General features: G+C 35.3%; 3 protein-coding genes and 1 long non-coding RNA gene across 4 annotated transcripts; 3 read left to right on the top strand and 1 right to left on the bottom strand.

Annotated features, from left to right (window-relative positions):
• Positions 1–1,918: 1,918 nt before the first annotated feature.
• LOC109163322 (potassium transporter 1) lies at positions 1,919–6,182 on the top strand. Its single transcript, XM_019312078.1, has 8 exons — positions 1,919–2,185; positions 2,947–3,190; positions 3,501–3,746; positions 3,830–3,880; positions 3,976–4,289; positions 4,374–4,488; positions 4,576–4,830; positions 4,925–6,182. The coding sequence occupies exons 1-8, from the start codon at positions 1,967–1,969 to the stop codon at positions 5,896–5,898; spliced, it is 2,418 nt and encodes an 805-aa protein (XP_019167623.1). The 5' UTR covers positions 1,919–1,966; the 3' UTR covers positions 5,899–6,182.
• Positions 6,183–7,155: 973 nt separating this feature from the next.
• Positions 7,156–7,682, bottom strand: LOC109163336. The gene is made up of 2 exons (XR_002051256.1): positions 7,503–7,682; positions 7,156–7,415 (listed from the first exon to the last, which is right to left on the bottom strand). It is a non-coding gene; the product is annotated as an uncharacterized LOC109163336 (long non-coding RNA).
• A 2,769-nt stretch (positions 7,683–10,451) lies between these two features.
• On the top strand, positions 10,452–20,070 carry LOC109163329 (6-phosphofructo-2-kinase/fructose-2,6-bisphosphatase-like). Its single transcript, XM_019312084.1, has 23 exons — positions 10,452–10,768; positions 10,864–10,927; positions 11,018–11,304; positions 11,433–11,564; positions 12,077–12,283; positions 12,364–12,459; positions 12,618–12,716; positions 12,816–12,845; positions 13,336–13,389; positions 14,879–14,932; positions 15,004–15,081; positions 15,545–15,636; positions 15,737–15,794; positions 15,916–15,990; positions 16,641–16,688; positions 17,010–17,107; positions 17,532–17,607; positions 18,525–18,587; positions 18,687–18,778; positions 19,072–19,140; positions 19,226–19,289; positions 19,388–19,453; positions 19,816–20,070. Exons 1-23 carry the CDS (start codon positions 10,580–10,582, stop codon positions 19,888–19,890), a joined length of 2,166 nt encoding a protein of 721 aa, XP_019167629.1. The 5' UTR covers positions 10,452–10,579; the 3' UTR covers positions 19,891–20,070.
• A 2,383-nt stretch (positions 20,071–22,453) lies between these two features.
• LOC109159407 (RING-H2 finger protein ATL63-like) lies at positions 22,454–23,468 on the top strand. The gene has a single exon (XM_019307521.1). The coding sequence runs from the start codon at positions 22,570–22,572 to the stop codon at positions 23,353–23,355; it is 786 nt and encodes a 261-aa protein (XP_019163066.1). The 5' UTR covers positions 22,454–22,569; the 3' UTR covers positions 23,356–23,468.
• The last annotated feature ends 2,418 nt before the right edge of the window (positions 23,469–25,886 follow it).

Below are 25,886 nucleotides of genomic sequence, written 5' to 3'. Positions count from 1 at the left end.
GTGTGACTTATTATATGTTTAAATTTAACTTAATCAATTGCCAGCATCTTCAAAAATAGTCTAACGTATCATTCATAATCAAGTGTGAACTAATCTTAACGTGCGAACTTGCAAATTAAACTATTGAAAGCTTGCATCACAATTACTACATGATTGCACTGCAACAGCTCCCAAACATGGCTGGAGGACCTTTGCAATGCAATCGCATTCGGTGCAGTGCAATCATATAGTAGATGCGGTGCAATCCTTTAGTAGTTCGCAAGTTAAGGTCAGTTCGCACTTGATTATGGACCGTTAACACATTACTCTGAAAATGATGGCCGAGTAGATGGAGTATGATTCTGACCATATTTGAAGGTCACATGTTCGATTCTTGTCAATATCCCCTTGGGCCCTTGGTTGATTCTTTTGTACGAAATCTTCCTAGTGTGATTTATCTTCTAATGTACACCCTCTATTAATGGTTGCGGAATTGCGGATCTTCCTAGTTATTGTGGTGAATATGGTAAATAATGCATATATTTAGCGTAAGTTTTTTGTAACCAAAGCTTCCAAATTTAGGGTTTAAAAAAAGAGTGAACCATATGACAATTGACAAGTTTATAATTGCTAATTCAATATGTTATAACTAAACCAAGCCAAAAGCCTTGTGGTCGAACGACATAGCTGTAGCCCTTCAAGTGATAAGTTTTAGGTTCAAATTTCATTGTCTCTTTGTGCTTCAGATAGAGAATGGATATTATAGGTTTAAACCCCAACCCCCAACAGAGTCAATGATAAAAACAATTTTAACTTTTCGAAACAAGTCAGTAAATTTTTAAATGGCGATAAAACACTATTTCCTGGGAATGAAAGCCGTCTTTCGGATAATTTCACGAAGCTTTGTCCTTATCCGCCTACAAATCTTATCGGCCATTAACATAGACATCCGCTAATTGCTAAACCGATGAAAATTTCGCCATCATTAAGCAGAAACCATGACATTACTTGTTCAAACAAAAATACAAAAACAAAGCAATTGGTACGGCCATGTACTATGGGTAACCTCAAATCTATAATTAGAATTATTAATTTATACAAAGTTTGGAGTAATATTTATTTTTAAAAATATCTTGTCCAACCATAATTAAAATATCTTCTCTAGTTCTAAAAGAGACAAGAGTATCACTAAATTGTCCACAAAAATTAAAATTTCCTGGCTACCCAGGCTCACCTCCGCCCAATAATAGATGAGTAAATCATGATGACTCAACAATCTATTGGGTGAGAGGATCATCGTCTTTCGATATCAGGGCCCACACATCGATAGTGTGGGAAAATCAGTGTTTGATACACACAAATAGTTCACCACATTAGGTGAAACTCTCACATAATAGATGAGTAAATCACGGTGGCTCAACAACTCATTGTGTGGGATGATCATTGTCTTTCGCTATCCGGGCCCACACATCCACCCCAATAGTGTGAGAAGACCAGTGTTTGATACACACAAGTAGTCCACCACATTAGATGAAACTATCACACTGTGACTGTCAATTCTCGATTAGAGTATGAAATTCTCATGATGCGACTTTCAGGGCTAGATTAAGTTTGGAACTACCATCAGAGGACAAACTCTTGTATATATGTATTATGTAAAAATTTTGGGTTAAACTTTTTTAAAAGTAATAATTAAACTAGTGTTTCGAGTTGAATCTAGATTAATCTTACAATAATAAACTTATCGAATATTGTATGAAACATAATTTAAAAGTGTTGGAAAATGGTATTTTGGGGGTTTAAATATACATATTAATCTTAAAGTATGCATTTTTTAAATATCTTACTTTGTAACATTTAAACGTATTGGATAAGCATATGCTAAATGCCTAAATGGACTGAGATTATGAAATTTAGGATTGGACATTTGCTAAAAGATAGTGTTTTTAGGGGGTGGTAGGAGGAAGGAACTAGGAAGGAGCATTGAATGCATTCTGCAACTTCTTTGACCACACACAATTGCCTGCTCACTTCCTACATTCCCTCCTACATCTATCTTCCATTCTTTATATTTGCCCCTTTGAATCCCCGCCCAGAAAGACTCAATCTTCCACTTAGGTCTTCACACATGTCACCACCAACAAGCTCAGTCATGAACCCAACACCTTCCCCAGAATGTAGAGGACAAGGGGTGCCTTCCAAACGGGTATTACTCAGAAAGTTGTGATTTTTACTTCCCAAGAATGTCTTTTTGCTTTCAGTTCTAATGGCCTCTGTGAGAAAGCAGAGGGCAGTGTTTGGTTTAGGTTTAGGTTGTTTCTTGCCCAATGTTTTGTAAGGATTGTGCATTTTGTCAGTTCTTTGCTTGGAGCTTAATGGGTCAATGGATATGAAGTAACTTGATGCTATTTCTTATTCCTTTTCATTTTCTTGGTTTTAAAAAAAAATTCCTTTTTGGTTAAGGTTTTGACATAGAATGAAGTAATGGGTAGGAGAGTTTTAATTATAGCTTTGGGAAATTAGTGAAAATGGAGACTTTCTTTCATTCTTACAAGTTTAGTTCTGGTTGGTTTAAGTTTGGAGTTGAAATGGAACAAATTGAAGCCCAGAAGTTGTAGGTGTCTGAAGAATGAAGCATATTTTATTGGGCTCAATTCTCTTTGATCATTCATATGAAACAGAATATGTTATTAGATCTCCTTATTTTCAATTGGAAACGAGTATTTGAAATCGTGTCTATGGCCATTGAAGTTTTGGCTTCATAATTCAAGATAGACTTTTTAATACTTCATATTTGTATATAAAGAAAGGGTGGTGGAGGATATCAACAATCTATGAATTTAGTCATGAAAACGAAATTATGTAGCGGGGCAAGGAGTTCTGTATTATGAGGGCAAGCTGTGTTATTTTGTTATTTCTTTTTCTATTTAAGAATTTTCTGAAATCGTTTTGCTTTCTTGGAACCAGAATCCGAACAAGGTACCTTGTTCAACCGTTCTCACCTTGGCTTATCAGAGTCTCGGAGTAGTTTATGGCGACCTGAGTACTTCTCCTCTTTATGTATATAAGACCATCTTTTCCGGAAAGCTAAACCTTAAGGAGGATGATGAAGAAATATACGGGGTGCTTTCCTTCATCTTCTGGACATTTACGATAATCGCGCTATTCAAATATATTTTCATCGTTTTGTCAGCTGATGATAACGGGGAAGGTATACTTCTGTAGTTCCACAAAATTTGAACTTTTTCTTGTATGGTTTCTATTCTTGATTTCTTGTTCACTGCTCCCCTCGCTCCCTAACTTTCTTTTTTCTAGTTGGTACACAACCGAGATTCAACAAGTACATAAATGTTTGTAAGACTAGAAGAGTACTAGGTTTATGTTTTAAATTACATGTGAAAATTACAGATACTGCATTGTAACAGAGTCAGTAGTACTCAAAAGAATTACATGTGACAATTTTTTAAAATATTTTCACCTTATAGAATCCACGGTTGATTGTTGGTTCGTTTGAAGTCCAGGTGGCACTTTTGCGCTGTACTCCTTACTGTGCAGGCATGCGAGGCTCAGCATGCTTCCCAATCAACAAGAAACGGATCAGAAGTTGTCTGCATATGCCATACAAGGATCGGAGGACACTAGGCAAACTGCGGCTTTGAAGTCTTTCTTCGAAAGATATCCGAGCTTTCGTAATGGACTTCTGATCTTTGTTTTGCTGGGAACTTGCATGGCTATAGGTGATAGTATATTTACCCCGACCATTTCAGGTAGCTATATATATCATCGTTAAACTATATGTATCCTTATTTGCGGGATTAGAGCTTAATTATTCATGTGTTTCTGTTTTCAGTTCTTTCAGCTGTTTCAGGCGTGCAAGTTAAGCTAAAAGGGCTTCACGAGAGTGAGTTATAGTTAGATTTTGTATCTCTATGTTTCATTCTAGTTTTGTTCTTCGTTTTTGTTTTGTTGTAATTCTGCCTTCTGCTTATTTTTCAGATTATATTGTTGTGATTTCATGTATCATTCTTGTCGCGCTCTTCTCCATTCAGCATCACGGGACACATAGAGTCGCTTTTATGTTTGCCCCGATTGTCATGGCGTGGCTACTCTCGATTAGCAGCATTGGAGTATATAACATAGTTAAGTGGAACCCGCATATATATCAGGCGCTTTCTCCATTCTACATGTTGAGGTTTCTTAAAGTAACGGGTCGGGAAGGTTGGGTCTCCTTAGGTGGAATAGTGCTCTCAATAACAGGTGTGGAGACGATGTTTGCTGATTTGGGTCATTTTTCCACATTGTCGGTCAAGGTAAACTCCAACCCGTTACTAGAATGTCGGAAAATTGTAAGACAACCATGATTTTCATTAGCTTTTGATGTTTGTGACACCCAGATTGCGTTCACATCTTTCGTGTATCCCTGTTTGATGCTCGCATATTTGGGCGAGGCTGCATTTCTCTCTAGACACCACGAGGATATCCAAAGAAGTTTCTACAAAGCCATACCGGGTAAGAGACAATCCATTCTCTTAGGTGATCGAGGCCTACCTTTGGTAATTCTATAAATAAATGTTTACGAAAAAAATTTCTACGCAGAGGCCATATTCTGGCCAGTGTTTTTAGTGGCCACTTTGGCAGCTGTTGTAGGAAGTCAGGCTGTAATATCGGCTACTTTCTCAATCATAAGCCAGTGTTCTGCACTGCATTGCTTTCCCCGTGTGAAGATAGTACATACTTCCAGCAAGATATACGGGCAAATTTACATCCCGGAAATCAACTGGATATTGCTGTGCCTCTGTTTAGCTGTTACTATCGGATTAAGGGACACGAACAAGATTGGAGCTGCTTATGGTATAGCTCTAAGCCATTGTTTAGCTTATTAAATTGCTACACATGCAAATTTTTATTTTTTTTTAATGCAAATTGCTTCCCGAGGCTTTTGTAGGCTTGACGGTCACAACTGTTATGTTCGTGACAACTTGCTTGATGGCAATGGTGATGGTGGTCGTGTGGAAGAAGAAGATACTAACAGCCGCTGCTTTTGTTGCATTCTTTGGATCAGTGGAACTCCTCTATCTGTCAGCAGCGATGTATAAGATTCGAGAAGGAGCTTGGATACCCCTTAGTCTGTCAATTATCTTTATGGGCATAATGTTTATATGGAACTACGGAACTCTGAAGAAACATCAATTCGATCTGGAGAACAAGGTCTCGATGGAAAGAATTTTAGCGCTGGGGCCTGGCCTTGGGATAGTTCGAGTCCCTGGAATCGGACTTATTTACACCAATCTGGTCACAGGCATTCCAGCCATTTTTGGACACTTTGTTACCAACTTGCCTGCTTTTCATGAAGTCCTTGTTTTTGTCTGTGTGAAATCTGTTCAGGTGCCATACATTAGCGAAGAAGAGAGATTCTTGATATGCAGAGTCGGTCCTAAGGAGTACAGTATGTTCAGGTGCATTGTCCGATATGGATACAAAAACGCCCAGCAAGAAGACTACGATTTCGAAGCGCGACTAGTTTCTGCAATCGTACAATTTGTTGAAACAGAAGACCAAACAAAGCCTGGGAACTCAGATGGTCTGGTTCTTGATGCCCCGGAGTACAGATTCTCCAACCTTAGTTACACAGCACAGTCTACACATGACATCCGGGTGATAATATCAGGGGAGAGGAATGCAGAAACCTGCACTGGTGTTAAAGACGAATCCCGGGATATAATGAGGGCGAGGGAGTCGGGAGTTGCGTATATCTTTGGGCATTCTTATGCCAAAGCAAAGAAATCATCTTCCATCATCAAGAAATTCGCCATCAACATAGTTTATGCTTTCCTGAGCAAGAACTCTCGAGGACCCGATGTGGTTCTGAATGTCCCTCACACTTCTTTACTGGAAGTAGGTATGATATATTATGTCTGAGTTACATTACAGGGTAAAATGTCACAGGGAACCTGCAAGAGTAGAAGAAATGCTGACCTTCAACAAGTTGATTGCCTTATTAGGCATGTTTGGTTCATATATGTTTTGAGATTTTATAGTTTGATAAGTAGAATCCCCTGAGGTTCATGTAAATGTAGGTAGAATTGTAGATACATGACAAGAGAATTACAGATAAAAATCCAAGCAACCCTGTGATAAGTCCATAGAGTATAGGACACTGATGTATTATAAACTTTGTATATACTTAGTTCTTTTCCTCTCCATTTTACCTGTCAAGGAGTGTTAATTAGGCCAAATGCACTCAAATCAAATCCCAAAATTTCATAATCAATACAATTTGGTCTATGAGGGATTAGGTATCAGAAATGTGATAACCCCAGCTCAAGTTATAACAACAATAATTCAATGATAACTATGAGAAACGTACAAGACAGGTTGCAAAACAAGTAAATATGACCATGATATCGCATGTGAAAGAACAATGAAATGCAGGACAGAGGCCAATGAACACTAGTGTTATATTACATGGCCGGAATTTAAATCTAAATTGTCATGCAAAACTTCATTTGCATCACAATTATCATAAAGAAAGAGTAACACAATAACATTAAATGGATTCTTGACAAAATAGAAGCTCGCATCACAGGACACGGGCATGCAACAAGGTATGGTAAGTACTATGATGGGAATGCTGCTAAATCACACATGAACATAACCCCAGGTATTACTTCCAAAAGCAGGAGAGAATTGTCAATTTTCAAGCATTGAATTAAAGTTCTAACAATAGGGACTCAAAAACAATCATGTAAATGTTAAATAACAAATGCTATTCAAATTGCACAACCACAGTCAAGTAAATGTTTCAACAAATGCTATTCAGACCAAGCAACAGTGTTCAATAATGGGGTAAATCACATTATTATTATCCTCAATAGAAGATATACATCAATCATCAATCAATAAACTAATAGCCAAGCATATCAAACAGAAACACTTCAAACTGGAACTACATGAGATCAGGGCTCATGATTAGGATCACTCTTCAGCTCACAGTATTCATCCACACTAAAAGGGAACTGTTAACTGCTTCAATTTCTACACAAACTCTTACAGCAAAAGAATTATGAAGAATAAGTGTACCTGTCAGCCCTGCAGCAGAAACCTACTGAGTATCATATCTTATGAAAAACACAGGATAATATAAAAGCACATTTAAGCCAAAAACAATATTTAAAACGAATCAAGAGGCACATATGGCGGAAATAGTATTTAATATAGAAAACCGGTACCAAAATCTCAGATAAACCGATGCAAAACTACGTCGGGATTACATCTCGAAAACGTCACTGACATATTTCAAAAACAAAACTAAAAAAAAGGAAAGGCCATTAATCGAAAGTCTAAAGCTGAAGCAAAACAACTCTTCCACTCTACTTCGATCTCTGCCTCATCTTTCTGCGCTTCCTCTTCAACCTTCTCATACGCTTCTTCTTCCACTGCAAATTTTCGTTTTCGTTAGAACAATTCAATAATTAAAAAAACACGCAATTTTCAGATCAAACAGCAAACAAACGAAAATATACCTTAGCTCTCATCCTGAAGGTGTAATGCTCGTGAAAGTTGAACTCTCTGCTTCAGTCGACGAAAATGATGCGGCAATAGACGTCTCTAGGGTGGAGGAAAGCGAGGGGATGGGGATTTATAAGGGAAACCCTAGTTGCGAATTCGTTCACGATGAGTTTGTTTAACTGGGCCCATTTTGGATTTAGTCATTAACAGGCTTAGACCACTCTTTAAATATGGCCCGTTTTATAATAATAAGCTTTGTCCTTGTTGGGCCTGCAGCCCAGCTTAGACCACAAACAAAGCAATCATTATACCGTGCACCACGGCGCACATAGCAATGTGCGTTCCGTGCCTCCCAAATAATGTCGTTTTATTAAGTTGTGTGAGAAATTAATGCATTTATAAAATTCTGTGCATTCTGTTATAAAATTTTGTACATTTTGTTATAAAATTTTGTACTTTCTGTTATATAATTCTGTACATTCTATTATATAATTTTGTACATTCGAAACATGAGAATTTTTTTTAATGTGTATTATGTTAAGAGTTTATGTGTATTATGTATTATGTTTTTTTTTTTAACATGTATTATGTTATATTATGTGTATTATCCTTTTAAAAAAGATTATGTATATTATGTTATAAAATTCAGTACATTCTATTATACAATTCTGTGCATTCTATTATACAATTCTATACATTCGAAACATGAGAATTTTTTAATTTTTTGTAAGAAGTTAACAGCAGACACGCAAAATGTACAAAACGACGCCGTTTGGGGCAGGGCGCAGAATGCATTGTGCACCCTAGTGCATGATATAATTTACGCAAACAAAGATGGAGGACTCAAGCATTATACTATATACTAGATCTACATTACAATATAGACCACTTATATACATGTTATTTTTGCATTCAAAAAAAAAAATATACATGTTATTTTTAATATAATTAATTTTATTTGTTGTCATAGATTTGTAAGCGATAGTCCACTTTTAATTCTATTTTTATTAAAAAAATTGTTTAATTCGAATTTAGTCAAATTAAGTATATTATAACTCACCAGGACTATGTGGTCCAATGGTATCCGGGTTGGACTTCCATTTGGAAGATTATAAGTTCGAGCCTCAGTGGAGGCGTTATTGGTTCTTTGTGTTTCAGTAGGTTGAGAAAGTATATGAACAGATACTACAATGTAATAGAGCCAGTAACTTTCAAAAAAAAAAAAGTATATTATAACTCAAACTAATCCTCATTCATACTGGGCCGACCCAAATACATTTAGAAATAACAATCATTATTGTGTGGACCATATTTTGTCTACTGTAAAATAATGTACATTCAGTACAAAAATAATGTACATTCAATACAAAAATAATATACATTATATTCATGGGATATACATTATTTTTGTTATGAGTATACATTATATTGTATAATGTACATTCAGTACAGAAATAATGTACATTTAGTATATTAAAAATGTAATTTTTGTTATGGTGCATATAACATTGTGTGGACCATGGTCCACACAATAATTTGTCATTGTGTGGACCTTAGCCCACTCATATGCGTAAATTGTGGTCTAAAAACACATAAAATACATTTTCATCTTATCCTATAAATTTCGTTACTCTAACACATAAAGCACATTATACATTATTCTAGCTTATATTCTACATGTATTATCATATATTTTACTATTTATGACGTGACATGCTTTGATTGCTTAATATAATGTGGGTCATTATTTTTATCTATTTGTTTTTCCAATAAAATGTGAACACTTAGTGAGAATAAAAGTTAAAAATAAGGGTCAAATAGGCCATCGAACTGCACAAGATAATGCAATTAGGCCACTGAACCTAAAAAATCAACAATCAGGTCCCTAAACTAACCAATTTTAAACAAATCTTCCAATTTGTAGGTTTCCAACAGGTTAACAGGTCATCCTCCCAAATTAATTATTTTTTAAAAAATAAAATTTAAAAATTAATTATTTAAGTAATAAAAAAAAAAAAACATCTCCGGCCAGTTTCTTCGTCTCCACGGTCGGAGACGACGTCGTCTCCGGCCATGGAGACGAAGAGAACTCTTCGTCTTCGGCCGTGGAGACGAAGAAACAGGCCGGAGACGAAGAAGTTTCTTCGTCTCCGGCCGTTTCTGTTTTTTTTTTTTTTTAAATAATTAATTTTTAAATTGTATTTTTTAAAAAATAATTAATTTGGTTGTTGACCTGTTAGAAACCTTCAAATTGGATGAATTGTTAGGAATTGGTTAGTTTAGGGACTCAATTGTTGGTTTTTTGGGTTCAGTGGCCTAATTGTATTATTATGTGCAATTCGATGGCCTATTTGACCCTTATTCCCAAAAGTTAAGAGTAGGTTTTTGAAATCCAAGTAATATTTTTGATTGCGAATGTTTTATCGATCGAACTTGTCACACATGATTTTCTTAATGTATTTAGTGTATTGTTAAAAAAATAATATTTACTCAGTATATACTTTTGATAAGTAAAATATTACATGAGCTTTGACTTTTTACTTCCTCTCACAAATTTTTGATGTAAACACTTTTCCTAGAACTCACATGATCAAAATATCTTATCCTTAATTGTTATATGGAGTAAAAGTGACCGGAGTAAAATTTGATAGAGTATATATATATATATATATATATATATATATATATATATATATATATATATATATATATATATAATAGAACTCCTTTGTCATATGGTGTAAAAGTTGTCATATAGAGTAAAAATAATAGAGTAAAATTTGAGAGAGTACATATAATAATTTTTTTTTTTTTTTAATAATGATTACAATTTTTGTTTTCATAAAAAAATATTTCAAAAAAGTAGAAAAGGTGGACTGTTGGACGCGAAAGGTATACTCCATGTTGACCAAGGAAAACGATCGTGGTTTTCGGGGGATAATTCAGACTTTTACATGCACCCCTCTCGCCTTGCCAAATGCCAACCCAGCACGAAACTACGACTGCAATAGTCTTTCAACTTCCAAGCTCATACTGAAAACCGATCTCATTTCTCTACCAAATTTCCATCTGGTAAGTTCTCGAATGCTATATGGGGACTGGTTCATCGAAGAATGTAGCTAGCATCTCTGATGGCGGCGAGAACCGGGAAGACCAAGGCGGAAGCACGCTGTATGTCTCCCTCAAAATTGAAGATTTCAAGCTCAAGTTCAAAACCGATCTCATTCCCCACGTATTTGGTTCCGCGCCGCTCGCCGGCTCCTGGGACTCCTCTAAAGCCGTAATTCCTATTAACTTGTGTTTTGTTTACCTCACTGCACTTAGACATGCGCTTCATTATCCAGAATATTGAATTCATGTGTAATTTGTTATTAGCTTCCAATGGAGCTCGAATCAAACTCGACATGGCAATTACGCTTCGTTGTCCCGCCTAATCACGGTTAGTCTGCTGAAATTCATAAGCTAAAATGCTTAATTCTTCCAATTGATCCAGCTCATAAAATGATCGTGTTTGTTTGTTTTGATATAGAAACACTGGAGTTTAAGTTTCTGTTGAAACCTAAGTATGATAATGGGCCGTGTATCGTGGAGGAGGGTGCTAACCGAGTCCTCACTGGGGGGACATTGCAAGGGGACGAGCGGCTGGCGTTGTTTAAGTTGAATGAGGAGGAACTTATTGAGTATAAAGTGTATATTAAAGCGGATTTAGTTTCTCCATTTGATCTTGCAGCAAGTTGGAGAGCTTTTCATGAAAACCGCAAGCCTTCCACAGTTCGAGGGATACCGGATATTAGTATCAATTCAGGCACAGAGCTTGTACGATTTCAGTCCGAATTGCTAGTTTTTGTTTTTGCTTTTCCTAAGATTGTTGTTCATTAGAGAATTAACATTGCTCAATCAACTTTTTTTTTTTTTTTTTTTTTTTTAAATGAATTTGTATGCAGAGTGGATTTTCTGCAACTGTGGATCTTGATCTTGAGCATTATGTTGTTCCATCTCCAACAACATGTGCAAACTCTGGTCTGGTTTATGCAGCTAACCTAACAGAGACTCCAAGATCATTGAATGGTTATGGGGTATTTTCTGGCTCCGATGATTATAATACTAGAGCTATCCATATAAAAGTATACAGATGATCAACATAAAACAAAAGAAGATCGTTCTTTCTTGCTACCTTTGTTATGCTATAAAATACTTGAAATTGAATGTGGCCTTCTACTGAGATTAAGAGTTTTGGTTATTCTCTTATCTACTAATCTAGCATGTCTAGTGTTTCATGGTATAATGTATCACTGTATTATAAGTTTTCTTGCTATGGATATGAACAAAATCATAGTTGAAACATGATTACAACGAATTTTATAGCTCTAAACACATAAAGATGATTCGACTTTCCATAAAATTTCACATACATGTGTTTGATATGCATACTTTCCTGCTGGAGGATAGATTATGAACCTTCAATATCTTTTCATTTTCATTTCTTTTCAGTATCTTCCTCTAAAATAGACATAAAAATAGACATAAAGTAGGTGTTCAATAGCATTCTCTGTTAGTTCTAAATTCTACTATGATGACATTTATTTAGGAGATGGAAGTGGCTGTCCCAAATCCAACAAATGAGCCTTCAAGTTCTGCCATACTTGAGTCAAAGTCTGTTGGAACTTTATCTTTACAAAAGAATGATATCCACAAATGTATATCTGTGGATAGAGGTGTTGGGTCTCCCAGACTACTTAAATCACCCCGTACAACCACCTTCACTCTTGATCTCAATCTTAATTTAGAAACCAAGGTTTGTAGAAGTCCAATCTGTAAGCTGCAAGCTATTATGATTCTGCTGCATCTGATCTATCATCCATTGTTTATACTTAGAATCGAATGCCAGCTGCTGCTGGAGCTGTTGCAGCTGCTGCAATAGCAGATCAGATGCTTGGACCCAAGGAGGACAGACATTTGGCAATTGTCTTGGTAGGTTACTGATAAGTTGTCAACAGCATTTGATGATCTTTTTGGTTGTGGCTACATTAGATTGATAAGAGACATCTAGCTGTAGCTTTTCCATTGAATTACAGTATAATTTTCATAAAAGCAATGAAGAATGATCTTAAAATGTGCATGCTATGCAGGTTGGTTTGCCAGCTCGTGGCAAAACTTTTACTTCAGCTAAACTTACTAGGTATCTTCGTTGGTTAGGACATGATACCAAGAACTTCAACGTTGGGAAGGTTTTTGATGCTATCACAATTACTATTGTTCTTTTCAATTCCCTCTGCACTGATTAAAACAGGGAAGTGTTCACTCATTTTCTTTTTATTTTATTACAGTATCGGCGCCTTAAGCATGGAACTAATAAGGTATTTCATTTTTCTGCCAAGCATTTTGATGCTACAAATATTTGTTATGGATTGCCATTCTGCATTCTCATGTATCTTACCACATTTTGCTTTCAAGTAAGATTCCATACTGCATTTCACACAAATTTCTTGACAAGTTGTGCTGGCTGTGTTTGTTCCTTCTGCAAGCATCTGTGCATGAATATGCTATTTTCCTTCTGCAAATATCTGTATAATATGCTCTAGCCTGGTTTGATAATTGAGTATCTAGATTTGAGAACTGGATGATCAAATATGCTATGGAATTCTACTCCAAAAAATGCATGAAATGTAAAATTTAAACTATCATTATTGTTTACTTCTCTATTCACACTAAGGAACACAAAACTAAAAATAAAAAATAAAATCTATATTAGTTTCTTGAACTACTTTACCAATAGAAAACTTAAGTTCAAATTGGACAGATACTTCAGGGATTTCCCTTATCATTCCTATAATTTCGTTTATGCAGTGGGCTGATTTCTTTCGAGGTGACAATCCTGAAGGTCTGGAGGCACGAAATGAGGTAAATCATCATTGATGAGTGTGATGTTTATGGTTATCATGGATTATTTGTTTCTTCATCAGCCAGAGCATTTCAAGAATCAATTTCCATCACTTCCCCAAAACTCCACCCCTTGGAAAAGCTTAAAAACAAACTTTTTGCTTCAAGTAGCTTGCAAGTTGATGTGCATAGCTACCCATTTTGTGACAAATAGCTGAGATGTGTTACTCATCTAATGAACTCATATCCTTACTGTTCTATGTTAAAGCACTTCTGACCTCATCTAGCTGCCTATATAATAGTTTGGGTTATTTCATTATTTTTGGCAGGCACAATCTTTATTAAGGTTTTATGAGATTTAAATAATCTGTTTTTGCCACCAATTAAGTCTACTGCATTTTGCCTTAGTTTGTTGTAATTTTCCACAAGGATACTCTCACTTTTCTTTTCTTTTCTTTTTCCTTGCATAGTTGCATAGCATATATCTGGAGGAAAACAATGTATGGATTTTCAAAATTGCTGTTGGTGACCTCTTACTTGGATATATCATATATGATTTATTTTTCATGTCCATGGAAGATATGGAGTAGAATATCACTCTGTATTGACTAGGAGTAGCCCTCCTTCTGCCCTTTGTTTTTAGGACAAGTAAAATTCATCTTCTATCTGATTAGATATTACAAGTCATAGGAAAAGTAATCTTTCCATTCCTATTTGTCTTTGATATCCTCTGTTATTGATGCGAGCTATACATAAATTAATTAGCACCTCATACTTTGTTCACAACTTGTTAGTTATTAATAGCATATTCAATGATGCATGTTGGTATTCATAATAGGGATAAGGGTCAAATAAACCCTCCAACTATATACCAAAGTTCAATTAGAACCTTCAACTAAAAAAACATCCAATTAAACCCTTAAACTTGTTAAATTTGTTCAATTAAACCTATTTAACAAGTTACCAAAAGGCAACCGGTCAACTTTACTTACATGGCAGTTATGTGGAATCCTACTTGAAATTTTTTTTAAAAAATATTTTTAAACTAATTTTTTCTAAACTAGTAAAAAAAAAAAAAAAACTTTCCGACGCTGTTTGCCGTCAAGCTTCTTCGCATGGACAAAGAAGCCATGGCAGCCAAGCTTGGCTGCGATGTTTTTTTGTTTTTTTTTTTTTCGTTTTTGTTTTTTTAATTTAATTTTAATTTTTTATATAAATAATAATAATTATTATTAGTATTTTAATTTTTATAAAAATATATTTTTTTTAAAATGTTAATCTAAGTGGCATCTTACGTTGCAGGTGACAACTAGGTTAATTGCACAAATTAACAAGTTTAAGGGTCTAATTGGAGGTTTTTTTTTTTAGTTTGAGTGTCTGATTGCACTTTGGTATATAGTTGAAGGGTCTACTTGACCCTTATCCCTTCATAATATTATTATGTTGCGTTTCAATTGGTGCTCTATTAACCTTTCCTTTTTACATAGTTTAACTCATCCCACACTACTAGGTAGCTGCCCTTGCAATGGAAGATATGATAGCATGGATGCAAGAAGGTGGCCAGGTATGATTTTATATTCTAGCAGAAGAAGTATGCTTCTGGGGTATTAATAATAGCAATCCTAATTGTTGAAGGTTGGAGTATTTGATGCCACAAACAGCACTAGGCAAAGACGGAATATGCTTATGAAAATGGCTGAGGGAAGATGTAAGGTACAAATATAATTCAATATCATTCCAATTGCTAGTTATACTCATTGTAGCTTCCCGAGAGTAAAATTCTTCAATGGCAATAATCCATGGAGATGCCAAGTGGCTTATGCTGCAATAAGTAAGGTTCTGCTGAGTATGGAATTGGGGAGGTAATTGGTAGTTCCTTCTCAGAGCAGCAGTCCCTTTTGTTTTGGAATTGAGATTCTGCAGTGCAGCACTTGCTACTGATTCCTACCCTAATGCTACTGCATTTTTTTTTTTAATTTGTTTTATATGTGTGGACTAGGTCCAGAAGTATATATAATTTGTCACTTGCAACAATTAGGTACACGTTTAGTGGGTTGCAAGATAAAATTTTCAATAATCACCATGCAACATATCATTTCTGAAGTTGTACTCCTAATGGGTTTTTTGTACAATTAGGTAGATGTTTACTTGGCTTCCTGTTTTGTTTGACTTGTAGATTATTTTTTTGGAAACAATTTGCAACGATCCACAAATAATTGAAAGGAACATTCGCCTCAAAGTTCAACAAAGCCCAGACTATGCTGAAGAGTATTATTCCTACATGCATCTATTTCTTATTTCTGGGAACTATGAATATACTGTATTTGATACTCATCAAAAATAAAATATCATTTGGCATTGTTAACAGGCCTGATTTTGAAGCAGGGTATAGAGACTTCAAAAACCGTTTGGCTAATTACGAGAAAGTAATTTTCTTAAATTTGTTTGTTACGGTTACTTTTTACTTGATATATTCAAAAGAATGTTATAATTTAAGATATCCCCTCCCCCCTCTCTCTCTCCCTCTCTCTATCTCTCGCGTTCTAGGTGTATGAGCCAGTAGATGAAGGATCTTATATCAAAATGATTGATACAGTCAGTGGCCATGGTGGACTAATACAAGTGAGTGACCTTGGCCATCTAAAGATGCAAAATATTTAAGATTCATCTCTTATATTGTGTGTTTATACAAATTGTTATTTTTAAAGAAGCTGATGAATATTATTGTTATATTTTTTCTGGGAACCTTTGAAAGAGGTAAGACACTGATGCAGCTTAAATAGATTTTTTTTTTTTTAATAACTAGAATAAGGTTTAAACTACTTATTTTCTTGAAATATGACAAGGCATGCAGTATTTGTTTTAGTAATTAGATGGGTTTTTTGATAAAATGTGTTGTAATTTAGAGAAAGGGTTGAGAATGAAAATTCTATGCAGTTAAAAGAATACTTTTCCAATGCAAGGTGGCCATCCCCCTGCAACCTGAATTGCATTGCATCTCTCACTATTTTCATAATTAGGAGTTTCGCTTCAAATAAGCATGAAAAATTATGCTTCCCTAGAAGATTTTTTCTTGAGAATTCATGATTAATGTTGTTTTTCTTCAACTCTATTTTTTTTTTTAATACAAGATTAACTAGGTTTAGGCACTGGGCAGAGACAGAGCTGAAGCTACCTATCAATCAATAGAGATCTTTATTTTTTATAAGCCCATAAGTATGTTGGGACCTCACTGCAGACTATGCTGATCACTTGGTTTATTGCTTGGGCAGGTGAATGATATAAGTGGCTATCTTCCAGGACGGATTGTATTCTTCTTGGTATGTAATGCAATCAATGTCCTCAATAAGATGTAACTCTAAGTCTCTAGCATATTTACATATGTGAAAGATACTGACACTAAATTTTTGGCTTTCAACCCCATCCTGAATCCTGATAGCAAACAACTAGGATATCAAGAAAATTCCTTTCCCGCTAGTCCTCACTTAATCTATGTGTTCTTGGAATACCAAATTACAGTATCACACTACTAGATCAAGGCATCAAGCCTACTCTTCTTTTAGTCAAATAAATTATTGAGAAGGATTTATGACTGGGATCTAATACAACTTAAATTTTCAAGCTTTACTGATTTTGTGCAGGTAAATATGCATCTGACACCGCGCCCGATATTGCTTACAAGACATGGAGAGAGCCTAGATAATGTTAGAGGCAGAATTGGAGGTGATACTGTGATAAGGTACTGTTGTTAAACAACATACCTTACTATTTTGTTTCCTTTTGTGCTTAAAATAGATAGCTTAGATAATGTTTTAAGGTACTTCACTTCAAATTATTACTATTGTTAACCTTCTGGCTTCTGTGCATAATTTTTAATGAATATAGTTGCTAAAATATTTTCTTTGCATTTGAGAATGCAGTATTTGCTTTGAAATTTTTGCTGGTTCAAAAACAATAGTTTTTTGAATCCCCAATTACTTTCTTTAATGAAAGGAAGAATCTACTTTTTGGAGATTATTATGTTGTGGAAGCCATCTTTATGGCCATATTCCTGTCTTGTGTCAATGACACAAATTGAGTCTTGCTTCTTATGCAGCTCTTTTACAGCTAGGTATGTTGTTGCTAAGATTGGCATTTTGTGAACAAATATTTTATTCTAACAGTGAGGCTGGGGAGCTGTATGCGAAGAAGCTTGCTGTTTTTGTGGAGAAACGGCTGAAAAATGAGAGGGCTGCATCTGTATGTTATGCCAATTTGCAATAATATTAAATTATGTCTTTTCATTTGCCCTTACATAGAAACTCATTTCTATTTTTCTGCTGATTGTGCTTTTATACACTGCCTGTTAAATTTTCTAGACTTCCACAAAATCTGATCCTAAAGACAAATATGAGTACCAGTTTGCCATCTTGATATTCATGTGAACTTTCTGTTCATTTTGATCCTATTTGTTATAGGGAGGTGGAAATTACAATTTCTACCGATTTAGATTTGTAACCTGTGTCATCGGTTTTTATAGTAAATCACAAAGTTGCATTCTTAGTGAGTTTGCATAAACACAAAGGTTGAAAGTTTCATAGAGAACATTTTTTCCTGATCACTTTAGGAAACCTAGATACATTGGTTACCAACCCTTTTCTTTTTCCTATACAGCAAGTCTGCAGCAATGCAGCATGCAAGAATTTGCAATACAATAGGATTGAACCTTGAATATGGAAATTTAAAAAAAAAAGTTAATACTGGCATTTGTATCCATCCCCTTCTTTGTTTCCTTGAGCTCTGTGATTGCTTTTTAACAATGGCTTAACTTCACAAACAACTGATGAATTGAACAGGATTAAATAGGAACAATAACAGGAATGTAAATCAAATAGACATTAGCAATGATGTCAATGCTGACTCAAGTGTATGTTTCCTATAGTTTCCACTCCCTGCTCCCTATTATTTTATAACTATGGACCACTGGACTTTGTACAAACTCTTATTGTCTCTATTAAATAGTTAAAGTTGAACTATTTTGCTTTTCATGATACCCAATTCAAATGCTTCCAGCATAAAAACCGGTATTTTAAACAATTCATTGGTAGAATTTATATCAATAGTGGTTAACCATGAAGTTCAATAGATATGATGGCCTGTGCTTTCTGTTAACTTAGATATGGACCAGCACATTGCAAAGGACGATTTTGACAGCTAGCCCAATTGTTGGATTGCCTAAGGTGGTTATGCTACTAAAATTCCCTCTCTAATTCTTTTGATAAGTGTAATTGATTTAGGATTTGGAATATCTTATCATTATATTCTCTCTCTGCCTGCAGATACAATGGCGTGCCCTTGATGAAATAAATGTCGGTGTATGCGATGGCATGACCTATGAAGAAGTAAAGAAGAATATGCCTGAAGAATACAAGTATGTTATAACTCTTTATGTGAGATGCATTTTCAGGGAAAGTAACTGCAAACTTTTGGCAGCTTATTGAGGCCATCAGAAAAGTATATAAACTTATATTATAATAGAGGGGAAGTGAATCTTTGGTTCATAGATTATGAGGTACTTTGCCTGCGAGGAAGATAGTCATTGTTTGTTGTTACTAGGTGGCAGTGATGCAATCTCCATGATAGTGATATTCTTTTAATTTCTATTTTCAAATTTAAACAATTGTGAATGTATTCACTAGTGCTTTTTGAACTTCTTATATTCAGATCACGCGAGAAGGACAAACTGAGGTACAGATATCCTAGAGGAGAATCTTATCTGGATGTTATACAAAGGTGAGTGCCAGTTTTGAATTATCTGTTCCTCAGACAAAATCTAGAAACCCTCTTGTTCATTGTATTGGATATCTGCCTTTTGCAGGCTAGAGCCCGTGATTATTGAGCTGGAGCGACAAAGAGCCCCTGTTGTGGTGATAGCTCACCAGGTAATGTCATTATTCTGGGTACTATTGTGATTCCATTTTCCCTCACATCTAGTTCAGACATGAGACACTAACCTTTATATTTACAAATTTTCCACTAGGCGGTATTGAGAGCTTTATACGCATATTTTGCTGATAGACCCCTCAAAGAAATTCCAAACCTAGAGGTAATTCATCCAATCTTCATGTCTATATACCGCACACACAATCACATATATGCATGATATGTCACAACTCACAATCAAATCAAAACACGTATTATTACAATAAGTTGACCATTGTTTGCTAAGGATACATTTGTTTGAAAGGAAAATAACAATTTTTAATCCTTAAATTGTACTCGTAGTATTGATTCAGTCATTCAAAACATTTTTTTTTTGACAAGATGTAGAGTATTTGTTAGCTTTTTGCTTATACGAACGAGTTTTTTCTCCTCAAAAAGTAAACTAAAACCAAATCTATTCTGCATATATAACTTAAATTTGAATGTGTCTTGTTCTTCAACTGTTTGAGCTATTGTAAATTTCAGATACCCCTTCACACAATAATAGAGATACAAATGGGAGTCACCGGAGTCCAAGAGAAGAGATACAAACTAATGTAGTTGATTTCTATACTTTTACATATACGGCGTATGGGTACTATACAGGACTACTGGTTGTGGGTTTTTTTCTCTTTCTTTATTAATATAAAAAGTTGTGCTCTGTAATAAAAATAATCAAGTGGAGGTCCTTTTTCCGGAGGGGACTTCAGTGGATCCATGCGCAAATCCCTCCTTGAGACCTTTTTCGTCTGCTGTCCGCCCTACTGAAACCTAAATAAAATCAAAAGTCATGTTACCTACTCGAAATCATAGGACTTCCTCTGGGTACGACAGTCTATATTGTCGATGGTCCAATACGTACTTTCATGCATAGATCTGCCCTATGTATGTAGGAGTAATAATGCCTTGCCCAATAGCGCAGCTATAAGAGTATAAGATATTTCCTTCAAAATGGGGCGTCTGTGGACTGAGAGTCACACGAGTCATGAGCCCTCTTGGCCCTTTCCATCCCGTCAGAATCCAAACTTTAAAAGACGGGACCTATAAGGCTAAAACCTCTTTATTACAAGCTTGACGGGAGCAGTACTCTGTCGTTTGTAACTGTGATGGTGTGATATTCTTCTTTCCCAGTTTCACGTTGGTCCCATGATGTTTGTTAATTGTTACCCCAGAATAGAAATGAGTAAATTTCACTTTAAACCCCACATTTTGATATATGTATAGTGGTATTTAGTAATATTTTTATCAAAATTGATCAAGTTCAAAACATTATTTGTAAACATCGAATAAGATTTTTGTTAAATAACTAAAATTAGTATTGTCAAGAATCTAAGTAAAAACTCGTGTAATAGAGATGCTCTAAGCAACCAAACCCCTCAACATCTATTAATATCCCGGCCTCTTTTGTAGCTTGTGGACTAATTGTGTGGTTCATGAATAATTACCCTCCTATTACACTACAAATTACAAACCATTATTATAAGGTCCTTATGCTACAATTAGACTGTCCAGCAATTATTAAATACAACACCTAATAAAAAGCTTTTTAAAGTAATGCCAAAAGTAATATAATGTATAATCTACTTCATTTGTTTAGTTTTTTTTTTTTTAAGGTTTTTTCAAACCATGTGGGAGAGAGAAACAAGGGGAAAAAAAAAAAAAAAAAAAAAAAAAAAGAAACTGTCATGAGCTCGATTTGGCGCATCTGGTGTGCAACACGCGCACAAGAATAAGGCTTTGTTTAAATTTATTTTTTTGGTGAACCCCACAAAACACCACTCCTTACATGAAGACATGAATTTTCTCTTTTTTATGATATCTCTCCTCGACCTCATGTTTAGCCTCACAAAAAATCATATAAAAATCACAAATGGCAGCTACTCCTAAAAACGAAAAGAAAATAACTGTAATAGTTATCTAGCTTTTAGTGCAAACCAAACTATAATTATTATAATTATTATGATTAATAATTATTGGCATTATTTTAGTACAAACAGTACAGTAATAGAGTATAGGCAGCAGCACTATGGCTGCCGTCGCCTTCACGAGACCTTTATTTCAGCTCCAGTTGTCGCCTTTTGTTTGTCACGTGCACCAGTTTACTTACTCCCCTACAAACTCCAAAATCATTAGAGGAATTAAATTAAATCCCGAGATATATTTTAATAAAATTTAATTTCATATCATGTATTTGATAAGAATTAAGTTCTATATCTTGCAACGACCTTAAAAGAGTTGCAAAGTTAAGCGTTAATAGAAAAAATGAGATACAAAAATTATTAAGAATAAAAACTGAAATGAAATAAGAACATAAAATTTAAGTATTTAATGTGCTTAATATTCACGAGAGTTGAACAATTCTTTTATAAATTGTGATAATACATTCCGGTAACATGCATCATATTTGCTTAATCATGCTCTAATACATGTCATCTTCCAGTAACTATACATAACATATTGTATCAACTTATATGTATTATTGATCGATCAGTTAAATTGTACTATATATCCTAGCTTCAAACTCAAAAAAAAAAAATGGCAAAATCCTTATTATTATTATTATTATTATTATTATTATTATTATTATTATTATTATTATTATTATTATTATTATTATATTGCATATTTGCATTATGTCATAATCATATAGAACATGAGGATTTAGTTGAGTAGAAGGGTATCATACATTCTTAACTAAATGTCAATTGTTCGATTATTGACTTTGAATATAAAGCAATCTTAAATTTTCCGGTCAGCTATCATATCTAAAGAGGTGCCTACAATTCAGTCCGGAGATTAGTCACTGTATTAAACACACACACGTCATAATCCTATAGTAATTCAGTCCAGTTTCGATCAAGTTGTTTAGTTGAACTCGTGAGAATACAAATAAACCCAACAAACATCTCTTTTTCCTTAACTATATTTCGTTATCAGCATTAACGTTAACTAGCAAACACACGCAATCTATCACGATCCCCCACTATATAAACTCGACCCATTTTCAACGCTCAACGCCTTCACTTTCACGTCAACGTTATCCCCATTTTAACTATTTTTTTTTTAATAAATCAAATTATTAATATATGTACATTTTTTTCTTCTCGATTTAACCATTCAACGACCAACGTACGACCGTTATATTTATCGCTCATTACCGCTATTTTGTATCATTCATACCTTGCGAGACACTCTGCGAGCTGAGCTCGTTTATAAAAGAGTTTTTAGTGGTAATTAACGATGCATTTTTCAGTATCTTCTCCGCTACCGTCGCCGGTGACCGGAGATATTTCACGGGAGGATTCCGGCGACACAGTTAAGAGCATATTCCATAGTATATTGTCTTACAACGATAACGTCATGCTGGCCGCCGTGATTTCGTTGCTTCTTGTTATTCTCTTTGTTCTTCTTCTCCACGTCTATGCCAGGTGGTTCTTGACTCAGTCTCGCCGCCGCGGCGGCTCCGTTGAGGTGCCTCGCCGGCGGTTTCAGTCGTTCCGCGTTGACTCTACGTTTCCCGATTCTCCGGAGAAGAAGGGCCTGGAGAAATCGGCCATTTCGGAAATTCCGAGTTTTGTGTACATGGGGAAGGGCGGCGATGACGGCGGCGACGGCGAGGGGAGTGGGATGGAGTGTAGTATTTGTTTGAGTTCGTTTGAGAATGGAGACGTGGGGAGGAAGTTACCGAAATGCGGCCATGCATTTCATGCAGAGTGTATAGAGATGTGGCTGTTTTCCCACTCTTCCTGCCCGTTTTGTCGGGCTCCGGTGGTGTGCGGACACGGCGGCGCCGCCGCCACTACGAGTCTGGGATTCAATTCTGCGGTTCCGGGTGGCGGCGGCGGAGGAGGAGGAGGGAGGAGTAGTGGGAATACGACGTCGTTACAGATCGTCGTTGAATCTGTTCCAAAACAAGACAGGCCTGAAAATGGAGATGCGGCGGCGGCGGAGGTGGAGGGTAATTCGTTACCAGTAAGTACTTTGTTTTCTTCGCCGCCGTCGTCATCTGCCGGTGGATTAGCTTAAAGAAATTAATTAATGAATTAATACGCCTTGTTGTACTTAAGTAATTAATTATGAGAATCGATTATCTGAGAGAGGCTGTATGTGTACATTTTGTATAGATCCAATGTAAAGAATTTTAATTTATCTAAAAATATATAAAATACAATTTTCTTTGTGGGATGCATGTGGTGCTTCTTTATTCTACCCAACTCACTTCCAAAAACTCACCTCATTATATATAAAACATTACTCTAATTTCTAATTACTTAATACTCCATAGTATAATGTACTAATGCAAAAATCTAAAAATAATATAAAAAATTTATAACAAAGAATACAGATTAGCACTATTCATGTATTTTTTTTTTTTTTTTTAATATTGTGCTACAAATATTATACTATAAATTTAATCATGCAAATTTACTTCTATATCAAATAGTATCATAATTATAGAGTTAAGTCTAATTTTTATCTTAGATTTATATGTGACAGTCAACTTTTAGTCATTTTTTATTAGAACATCCTCATTTGGTCCTAATATTATTGTGGAGTAAATACCCAAAATGGTCCCTCGACTATAGCTAAATTCACAAATTGGTCATCAACTTTCAATTTCAACCAATTAAGTCCTTAATTTTGTAATTTTGACACGATTTGGTCCATCATCTATTTGACCATTTGTTGACCGCGATCTTTGAGGATATATATGTAGTTTCACGTGCAAAGCTCAAGAGAACGCTCTTGGAGGTGACATCGTTGTTTCGGAGGGGGAAGTGCTTCTCCGCTTGCTGCTTGGGGATCACGAGCCGGTTCAGCTTAGAGAACGCTCTTAGAGGTGACAGCCCGTTTCGGAGGGGGAAGTGCTTCTCCGCTTGCTGCTTCGGGATCCCGAGCTGGTTCAGCTTGCCTACATCGCTTGGAGTCACGGCTTTCTCGAAGAGCCACTCCAGGGACTTCGGCGATCTATCTATCAAAAGCTATAATCTCTCCGGCATGGGGTGCAGCGCCGGCAGTGGATTCAAATGTAACAGTGCGGTCTAGAAATGCAACCGGAACCTTTAAAAACCAACGGTGGACCATGAAATTAAATATATATCCTAAAAAAGCACAGTCAACAAACGGTCAAATAGACAAAGGACCAAATTGTGTTAAAATTGCAAAGTTAAGGACGTAATTGGTTGAAATTAAAAGTCGAGGACCAATTTGTGAATTTAGCTATAGTCGAGGGACCATTTTGGGTATTTACTCTATTATTGTGTCATGAACATTTTATATTGTTAAATACAAAGATATTCTGATTTTTTAATACAAAATAGGTTGACCCGTTATAATTTTTATGTTTGTTTTATAAACAAAATTCATAATTGAAATCAAAATGTCATTGTATTTAACGATATTTAAATATTTTTGTTGATAAAGGACAAAAAATGGCCATGTAACAATTGATGTAGTATATACGGTGCGTACTATCTACGGAATACTATTCCAGGTCGGTTCCGGGTTCGGATCCTAAGCCTGGTCTGCTTGTTGGTTTAGTGACTATAGCCTGGTCTGCGGTATACGTAATAGTGGGTCAAAGGTATCCGAACTAGTAGCTATAGGTGTAGAAATAGAAGTCTCCCCATCCATAAATAAATGCGGTATTTATAGAGAATGCGGGGGACAGATCCCGGGCTGGCGGCATGCGTGGCACATGGAGGCCATACACGTATTTAGACGGCGGCCCAAGGGATTCAGGCCACGAGCCTTAGTGTTCCTGAGCACGCCGCGTTGGACCTCGACCCTAGGGGGTCGGCCCGACTTGATCGGGTCAATAGTTTCGAGGTTGAAGAGCCCTTTCTGGGCTTAACCTCTAGCCACGCTCGGCGAGTATGCGAGGTCGGGAAGCCGGGTCTTTTAGGTCGGTCATGGTCGGATCGGGCTCGGCAGTCGGCCCATCCCAGAGGTCAATTACCGACCACCATACAAGCACGGTGCTCGAGAAATAATCCTAATCAACAATAATACTTGGACCAAAAGTGGATGTTCTGATAAAAAAAGATTTTAAGTGAATTGCTATCTATAAATTTAGAACAAAAAATGAAATTAACTCAAAATTATATTTAATTATTTATCATTTCTAAAAAAAAATTCTTTAACAATTATTAATCATATAATAATTATTTCTAAATGATCAATTATACTTTTTAATATAATATTGAGTTTTATGAATTTTTAAATTTTTTATGTCATTATTTAAATAAATATTTTAATATAATTATAATTTTAAAATTAAATATTACTATTTGGCATTTATTTTTGTGCACCAAAAAATTAGTTTTGTCAATTTTAGGCAAAAAAAAAAAAAAAAAAAAAAACAGTAGTATCTATTTATTTAATCTTGGTCCATATTTTTATTTTTAGACATAACATATTACTTGATGGTTTATGTATCATAGCAATTACATTAATAAGTTATGGTATTTGATGATGAAACATTGGGGAAAATACACTTTTTTTGTTTCGGAATGATTTCCTTTAGAAAACTTAGGGTGTATTCATACCTGGGAATG

Source organism: Ipomoea nil, unplaced genomic scaffold (genome assembly GCF_001879475.1).
Source record: "Ipomoea nil cultivar Tokyo-kokei standard unplaced genomic scaffold, Asagao_1.1 scaffold0302, whole genome shotgun sequence".
NCBI classification, from domain to species: Eukaryota; Viridiplantae; Streptophyta; class Magnoliopsida; order Solanales; family Convolvulaceae; genus Ipomoea; species Ipomoea nil.
This window is presented reverse-complemented; position numbering and strand designations above follow the sequence as displayed.

What these genes read in the sequence shown, in the direction of transcription:
- LOC109163329 (XM_019312084.1), top strand. Translation starts at nt 10,580, where the DNA reads ATGGGGACTGGTTCATCGAAGAATGTAGCTAGCATCTCTGATGGCGGC. An exon ending in TCAATTCAGGCACAGAGCTT is followed by an intron (nt 11,305 to 11,432) that starts GTACGATTTCAG and finishes ATTTGTATGCAG; the next exon opens with AGTGGATTTTCTGCAACTGT. An exon ending in AGCCCAGACTATGCTGAAGA is followed by an intron (nt 15,637 to 15,736) that starts GTATTATTCCTA and finishes CATTGTTAACAG; the next exon opens with GCCTGATTTTGAAGCAGGGT.
- LOC109163322 (XM_019312078.1), top strand. Translation starts at nt 1,967, where the DNA reads ATGCATTCTGCAACTTCTTTGACCACACACAATTGCCTGCTCACTTCC. An exon ending in ATTTACCCCGACCATTTCAG is followed by an intron (nt 3,747 to 3,829) that starts GTAGCTATATAT and finishes TTCTGTTTTCAG; the next exon opens with TTCTTTCAGCTGTTTCAGGC. An exon ending in CAAGATTGGAGCTGCTTATG is followed by an intron (nt 4,831 to 4,924) that starts GTATAGCTCTAA and finishes AGGCTTTTGTAG; the next exon opens with GCTTGACGGTCACAACTGTT.
- LOC109159407 (XM_019307521.1), top strand. Translation starts at nt 22,570, where the DNA reads ATGCATTTTTCAGTATCTTCTCCGCTACCGTCGCCGGTGACCGGAGAT.